Source organism: Rhinopithecus bieti, unplaced genomic scaffold (assembly GCF_001698545.2).
Source record: "Rhinopithecus bieti isolate Rb0 unplaced genomic scaffold, ASM169854v2 scaffold_28517, whole genome shotgun sequence".
Lineage (NCBI taxonomy): Eukaryota > Metazoa > Chordata > Mammalia > Primates > Cercopithecidae > Rhinopithecus > Rhinopithecus bieti.
This window is the reverse complement of record NW_016813121.1, coordinates 1,494,211-1,502,640: the sequence shown is the minus strand read 5'-3', so window position 1 is coordinate 1,502,640 and position 8,430 is coordinate 1,494,211. Positions and strand designations below refer to the sequence as shown.

Genomic DNA, 8,430 nt, shown 5'->3' with positions numbered 1-8,430 from the left:
TTATTGCATTTTACAAATACTCTTGAGCTTTTTTTCTGAAATATGATTAATTTGTTGACAACAGTTTAATCCTTTTGAGTTTTCCCTTTAGCATATGCTAAAAGTCCATACAGAGGAACAATAGTATAAAATACCTCCTAAGAACATTTTTGCTTTGCTGTTTTAAATGATGGGAAATTTATCACTATTGTGATGATTGTCTCATAGAATATTTTACCAAATGTCTATCTGAGATTATCTGATGTCATGATAGCCATGATCATGATGTCAGACAGACATGGTGGATTTCTTAGATCATGCCCTCATAGACCTTGCAACCTGACAATTCCCATCTGTTCTTTGCAGAATTGGAAAGCAAATTTTGTGCACCAGTGATAGAATTCTTGATATTCTTCATAGATTTTGTCATTCTGTTCAATTAGATGTTCTTGCATAAGGACTTTAATCATTAATATTGAAATATAAAACTAAAAAATATATGAAATGAAAATTTTGTACTAGATTACCCCAAATCTTTATTTTGGACATGAGTACTTCTCAAACTACAGAATTACAACCCTCGAGTTTTCTTCACCAGCAAGGATATTGTAACACAACAAAAGAGAAAGTTAATACATTTCATTAAGTTATTGGAAAGTGTGGCGTCCTCAGTTCTTAGTCTTCTTGGGAGAAATAATTCAGTCAAGAAACAATTTAACAAAGAAAGCAGAGAACAACCATTTGATACAGCAGTCCCACTACTGGGTATCAATCCAGAGGAAAAGAGGTCATTATACAAAAAAAAGATAATTGCACATGCATATTTATAGCAACACAATTTGCAATTGCAGAAATATGGAACCAGCCCAGTTGCCTATCAGTTAATGAGTGGATAAAGGAATTGTGGTATGTATAGATATACCATGGAATACTATGGAGACATAAAAAGGAACAAAATAATGACATTCTGGCACTTGCAGCAATCTGGATGGAATTGGAGATCATTATTTTAAGTTAAGTAACTCAGGAATGTAAAACTGAACATCGTATGTTCTCACTTATAAGTGGTACCTAAGCTATAAGAATGCAAAGGCATAAGAATGATAAAAGGGACTTTGGGAACTGGGGAAAGATTGGGAGTGGAGGTGAGGAAAAAAGACTACAAATTGGTACAGTGTATACTGCTCTGATGATGGGTGCACCAAAATCTCAAAATCACCACTAAAGAACTTACTCATGTAACCAAACAACACCTGTTCCCCAAAACCTATGGAAATTTAAGAAGAGAGAGAGCTATGCAGAAAAAAAGCTTCAGAAATCTAACTACAGGACCCTTTTATATCGTTGAGTACTCAGATATGCAAGTGTGGAGTGAAACTCGATGAGGCCAGGTAAAAAAACAACCAAGTATCTATAAGGTAAATATTTCCAGAGTTCACACAAGACAAGCTCTAACAACATATATTGAACTCCACCTAGCCCGAGTGGAGAGTTCTTGATTATTTAGCATATTTAAGAGAGTAACTTTTCATCAGAGGGGACACTATCTTAATAATTTGGACAAATTATCAGTGGAATAAAGCCAACCCTAGATAGCTCGCAGAAAAGTTTTAAAAAATGACTCAAAGGAATGACAATGATCTATAAGTAACCAATTGCCTGTCAATATAAAGCCTAATAATTTTAAAGGAAGAAAACAAATATCGAGTCATATAAACATCAAATCTTTAATGTTCAGCATAAAATAAAAAATGACTGCTAAGTAAAAAAATGTAATCCAAAGCAGGAGAAAATAATCAAATAGAGCTATAAATGACAGAGATAATGGAACTAGCAAATACATTAAACAGCTATTATAAATATGTAAACATATGTAAAGAATAACATGAACAAAATAAAAGAGTAAATAGAAATTTAAAAAACAAGCAACTAGATAGAACTTCTAGAGTTGAAAATAATGTCTAAATGAAACTTTAGATAGGCTTAACAACACGTAAGATATTATACAAGAAAATATCAGTAAATATTCAAATTTAGCAATGAATCTATTAAAATTGAAAAGAAAGAGAATGAAATAATTTGTTTCAGTAACCCACGGAACAAAATAAATTTATGTGCAGACATGGAATAGGAATTCCGAACAGGGTAAGGACAGAGAAATAAAAAAATAAAATTGAAGAAATAGAGGTTACTATATTCTCAAATTTGAATAAAGCTACAATGCTTGCACAACACCTAGAAATATTTTAAATGCCTATCAAAATAAAACAAAGCAAAATAAAATTGCTAAAAGCCTGTGATAGAGAAAATCTTAACAGTGGCCAGAGAAAAAAGACAAATTACATAAGAAAACAAGGTTTAAAATGTATGCATACTGGTTGCACAGTAGTGTTAATGGCTTCAAGATTTGGTCCTCGGACCTGGCAGCTGCCACGGGTGTTGAGCTGGTAGGAAGTCACTGTTGGTGCGCTCACTGGAACTTGAACCCATTGTCACCCCTCTGACTCAGCAGCAAAAAAAGAAATTGATTAATTTTAGAAAATGGTTGTAGCAGATTGTCTAGGAAAGTTCTTCATCGTTGGGCTTAATACGGAAACAAATGAGAAAGCGCTTGAAGCACCATTTGGCAAATACGGACGAATAGTGAATAGTGGAAGTACTCTTGATGAAAGACCGTGAAGCCAACAAATCAAGAGGATTTGCTTTTGTCACCTTTGAAAGCCCAGCAGACGCTAAGGATGCAGCCAGAGACATGAATGGAAAGTTATTAGATGGAAAAGCCATCAAAGTGGAATAAGCCACCAAACAATCATTTGAAAGTGGTAGACGTGGACCACCTCCACTTCCAAGAAGTAGAGGCCCTCCAAGAGGTCTAANTTGCCTATCAGTTAATGAGTGGATAAAGGAATTGTGGTATGTATAGATATACCATGGAATACTATGGAGACATAAAAAGGAACAAAATAATGACATTCTGGCACTTGCAGCAATCTGGATGGAATTGGAGATCATTATTTTAAGTTAAGTAACTCAGGAATGTAAAACTGAACATCGTATGTTCTCACTTATAAGTGGTACCTAAGCTATAAGAATGCAAAGGCATAAGAATGATAAAAGGGACTTTGGGAACTGGGGGAAAGATTGGGAGTGGAGGTGAGGAAAAAAGACTACAAATTGGTACAGTGTATACTGCTCTGATGATGGGTGCACCAAAATCTCAAAAATCACCACTAAAGAACTTACTCATGTAACCAAACAACACCTGTTCCCCAAAAACCTATGGAAATTTAAGAAGAGAGAGAGCTATGCAGAAAAAAAGCTTCAGAAATCTAACTACAGGACCCTTTTATATCGTTGAGTACTCAGATATGCAAGTGTGGAGTGAAACTCGATGAGGCCAGGTAAAAAAACAACCAAGTATCTATAAGGTAAATATTTCCAGAGTTCACACAAGACAAGCTCTAACAACATATATTGAACTCCACCTAGCCCGAGTGGAGAGTTCTTGATTATTTAGCATATTTAAGAGAGTAACTTTTCATCAGAGGGGACACTATCTTAATAATTTGGACAAATTATCAGTGGAATAAAGCCAACCCTAGATAGCTCGCAGAAAAGTTTTAAAAAATGACTCAAAGGAATGACAATGATCTATAAGTAACCAATTGCCTGTCAATATAAAGCCTAATAATTTTTAAAGGAAGAAAACAAATATCGAGTCATATAAACATCAAATCTTTAATGTTCAGCATAAAATAAAAAATGACTGCTAAGTAAAAAAATGTAATCCAAAGCAGGAGAAAAATAATCAAATAGAGCTATAAATGACAGAGATAATGGAACTAGCAAATACATTAAACAGCTATTATAAATATGTAAACATATGTAAAGAATAACATGAACAAAATAAAAGAGTAAATAGAAATTTAAAAAACAAGCAACTAGATAGAACTTCTAGAGTTGAAAAATAATGTCTAAATGAAACTTTAGATAGGCTTAACAACACGTAAGATATTATACAAGAAAATATCAGTAAATATTCAAATTTAGCAATGAATCTATTAAAATTGAAAAAGAAAGAGAATGAAATAATTTGTTTCAGTAACCCACGGAACAAAATAAATTTATGTGCAGACATGGAATAGGAATTCCGAACAGGGTAAGGACAGAGAAATAAAAAAATAAAAATTGAAGAAATAGAGGTTACTATATTCTCAAATTTGAATAAAGCTACAATGCTTGCACAACACCTAGAAATATTTTTAAATGCCTATCAAAATAAAACAAAGCAAAATAAAATTGCTAAAAGCCTGTGATAGAGAAAATCTTAACAGTGGCCAGAGAAAAAAGACAAATTACATAAGAAAAACAAGGTTTAAAATGTATGCATACTGGTTGCACAGTAGTGTTAATGGCTTCAAGATTTGGTCCTCGGACCTGGCAGCTGCCACGGGTGTTGAGCTGGTAGGAAGTCACTGTTGGTGCGCTCACTGGAACTTGAACCCATTGTCACCCCTCTGACTCAGCAGCAAAAAAAGAAATTGATTAATTTTTAGAAAATGGTTGTAGCAGATTGTCTAGGAAAGTTCTTCATCGTTGGGCTTAATACGGAAACAAATGAGAAAGCGCTTGAAGCACCATTTGGCAAATACGGACGAATAGTGAATAGTGGAAGTACTCTTGATGAAAGACCGTGAAGCCAACAAATCAAGAGGATTTGCTTTTGTCACCTTTGAAAGCCCAGCAGACGCTAAGGATGCAGCCAGAGACATGAATGGAAAGTTATTAGATGGAAAAGCCATCAAAGTGGAATAAGCCACCAAACAATCATTTGAAAGTGGTAGACGTGGACCACCTCCACTTCCAAGAAGTAGAGGCCCTCCAAGAGGTCTAAGAGGTGGAAGAGGAGGAGGTGGAGGAACCAGGGAACCTCCCTCATGGGGAGGACTCATGGATGATGGTGGACATTCCATGCATTTTAACACGAGTTCTTCCAGGGAACCACTCCCAGTAAAAAGAGAACCATCACCAAGAAGTGGGGGTCCTTCTCCTAAGAGATCTGCACCTTCAGGACCAGTTCACAGCAGCAGTGGAGTGGGAGGAAGAGCTCCTTTATCACATGGGAGAGAGAGTTACGGAGGTCCACCTCGAAGGGAACTGCTGCCCTCTCGTAGAGATGTTTATTTGTCCCCAAGAGATGATGTGTATTCTACTAAAGACAGCTCTTCAAGCAGAGATTACCCAAGTTCTCGTGATACAAGAGAGTATGCCCCACCATCACGAGATTATACTTACCATGATTATGGTCATTCCAGTTCACGTGATGACCATCCATCAAGAGGTTATAGTGAGAGAGATGGATATGATCGTGATCATGACTATTCAGATCATCCAAGTGGAAGTTCCTACAGAGATTCATATGAGAGTTATGATAACTCACATAGTGCTCCACCTACACAAGGGCCCCCACCATTTTATGCTGGAAACAGCCTCTATCATGATTACAGCAGCTCACATGACGGATATGGTAGAAGTCAAGACAGTTACTCAAGCAGCCGAAGTGATCTCTACTCAAGTGCTCGTGATTAGCTTGGCAGACAAGAAAGAGGGCTTCTGGCTTCTTTGGAAAGGGGGTACCTTTCTCCACGTGATTCCTACAACAGTTCAAGCTGCAGAGCATCAAGAGGTGGTGGCCATGGAGGAAGCTGATCTGATAGAGGGGGAGGCAGAAGCAGTTACTAGAAACAAACAAAACTTTGAGCCAAAACCCCAGTTCAAAGAAACAAACAAAAAGTGAAACTATTCTGTCACAGCTACCCAAGGACTACTAAAAGGAAAACTTGTGTTACTTTTTTTTAAATTCCCTGTTAAGTTCCCCTCCATAATTTTTATGTTCTTGTGAGACAAAAAGTAAAACATGTTTAATTTTATTTGACTTTATGACATTGCTTTTCAACAAGCAAATGTTAAATGTGTTAAGACTTGTTGTATTAGTGTTGTAACTTTCCAAGTAAAAGTGTTCCTAAAGGCCAATTCCTATCTGATTTTTCCCAGTAAATGACGCAAACAATTCTAAGATCTTCCACAAAACATCTAGCCATGTAAAATGGAGAGATGAATTGTTCTGCCTATACAAACAAGCTAGCTATTAGAGGGTGGTTGGGGTATGCTACTTAGAAGATTTCAGGGTGTCTTCCAACTGAAATCTCAATGTTCTCAGCATGAAAAACCTGAAATCAGATGCCTATGTAAGGAAAGTGCTACTCACGCAGTAAACCCCACAAAGCAAATGGATAATGCTGGCCATTTTGCTTTTCTGACATTTCCTTGGGAATCCGCAAGAACCTCCCCTTTCCCTTCCCCGAATAAGACCATTTAAGTGTGTGTTAAACAACTACAGAACACTAAATACAAAGTTGGACCAAAACCAACCATGAAGCTGCAAAGGTGTCTGCTCTTACTGTTTCAAATTTTTGCAACTCTGTAATGTCTCACTATTAAAGGAAAAGCTTAATTGCAAAGGAGAAAATAGATAAGAATGAAATGATCTCCAACTTCCTAAAGGCTTATGACTTCTAAAAAGTTAATCTATCAGCATTCCACATCAGATTTAAAGCATCGAATGCCTGTGAAACAGCAAAGATGGTTTAGGATTATGCTCATTATGGTCATGGAGTGCTGATTTATTCACAGTAGATAAAGCTAGCAGTCAGATAAATCAAATGCTAAGAGTTGTTGAAGCAGAAGGTGGCTGATTGTCGATAAGTCACTACAGTTGCATAAGCAGTGCTGTCAGAATTGGTTTGGTGCAAGCAATAAATTTTGCCTTCAATGGTTCCTATGGACCTGAGGATGGCATCAGTGTTGATTAACATTCATAACTAGGGAGTGAGTGGTAGTTCCTTAAAACAATAATTGACCAAATGGAAAAGGAGAAGTAATTAAGGAAACAGGTAAGTGGAAGTAGTCAGAAAGTTCTTGTGTTTCTTTACATAGATTTTACAGTTTTGGTTTTCATTTTGTTTAGCTAAAGTCATGGGGACAACTCTTCAATTTAGAACTTAAGTTGAATCATAAAAATGGTAAATATAAGTGGTAGCTCCATCTAGTGAAGTGTCTGTCAGTAAGTGAAACATTTTTTTGGTGGTGACTTATCCAGAAACACAGTTTCGTTGTAGAATAAAACTTACGAGTGACATCTGGAAAGTAACAAACATGCTAAGATGGCAAGCACACTGCAAACAAGTAGGCCACTTTTGCTGTATTGTTTTATAAGCTCACTTTACCTCCCAATCTTGGAAACAAGTTTTAGTTTATTGCTTTAGAGACTAGAGCCAATAGCATAATTTTCTCAAAGGAAACAGATTCGAGTTGTTGGATTACAGGAACTAAATCATATTCTAAGATTTTTTTTTTTTTTGTCGTAATTATGGCAATGTCATGTTTTACCATTTGCAACTAGGGATAGTAAGTACAACATTTTAACTCTCATTTAACAGACTACTACTAATCACAGACCTGTAATGGATAATGACCAAATTTATGTGGTTGTTGCACTTCCATAGTTATCTTAGCCCAATCCTTCCATATTCTTATGATTACTTGGGTTAATGCCTCTGTGAGGACCTTTTCGGCTCTTGAGATATCCTAGATATTTAAGATATTTAGATATCCTAAAGATAGTATAGGATATAGAGATTGTACCAATTATGAATGAATATTAAGTTCAAAGCAAGAAATATGTTAAAATGACCAGACGCCTATTTGATAAATAGTTTACTGACCTAGCAGACTTGTGGAAAAAGAATCAGACCTTGATTGTTCTGGGTTTATACTGGTTTTAAAACAGAATGATATAGAAAATGTTTTCCTTGTTTAACTGGTAATTGAACATAGAACTTGGGTATTATAGATCACTTTTCATTTTTTGGAATGTTATGTATTGAAACTTAATAAAACTTTAACATGGCCAAAAAAAAGAAAAAAAAGTATTCATGTTGCCTATGGAAAATATACAACCAAAAAGTTAGTGGGATAACCTCTTAGAAGCTGTAGAAAATATTATGGCAACCTAAAATGTATATTCAGTACAAGTGCATATTTCAAACACAAACTCAAAACAAAACTTAAAAAAAAAAAGGTCTCTGAATATAGCTAGCCCTATAAATATGTAAGCAATTGAATTAGTAGTTTGTAAACGTTACCTCAAAGAACACACAGTCCCACATACATTCACAGTTATAGTCTATAAATTGTTTAACAAATAAATACTATTCTTACACATTTTTTTTTTTTTCAGAAAACAGAGGTCAACATTTTCCTGATAACAAAAGTCAAAAAAGAAATATCAAAGAAATAAAACTGGGAGATAATATCTTCATAAAGATAGATACAAACTTCTTAACAAAATATTAGCAAATATTGTTACCAGTAGGTGTCCAGTTTCTTGGC

General features: G+C 35.4%; 1 protein-coding gene across 1 annotated transcript; it reads left to right on the top strand.

Moving 5' to 3' along the window:
• Positions 1-2,520: 2,520 nt before the first annotated feature.
• Positions 2,521-6,675, top strand: LOC108512418 (cleavage stimulation factor subunit 2-like). Its single transcript, XM_017847684.1, has 4 exons — positions 2,521-2,629; positions 4,655-4,785; positions 5,087-5,422; positions 6,631-6,675. Exons 1-4 carry the CDS (start codon positions 2,521-2,523, stop codon positions 6,673-6,675), a joined length of 621 nt encoding a protein of 206 aa, XP_017703173.1.
• The last annotated feature ends 1,755 nt before the right edge of the window (positions 6,676-8,430 follow it).

What these genes read in the sequence shown, in the direction of transcription:
- LOC108512418 (XM_017847684.1), top strand. Translation starts at nt 2,521, where the DNA reads ATGGTTGTAGCAGATTGTCTAGGAAAGTTCTTCATCGTTGGGCTTAAT. An exon ending in ATACGGACGAATAGTGAATA is followed by an intron (nt 2,630 to 4,654) that starts GTGGAAGTACTC and finishes GAATAGTGGAAG; the next exon opens with TACTCTTGATGAAAGACCGT. An exon ending in TAGATGGAAAAGCCATCAAA is followed by an intron (nt 4,786 to 5,086) that starts GTGGAATAAGCC and finishes TGGGAGGAAGAG; the next exon opens with CTCCTTTATCACATGGGAGA.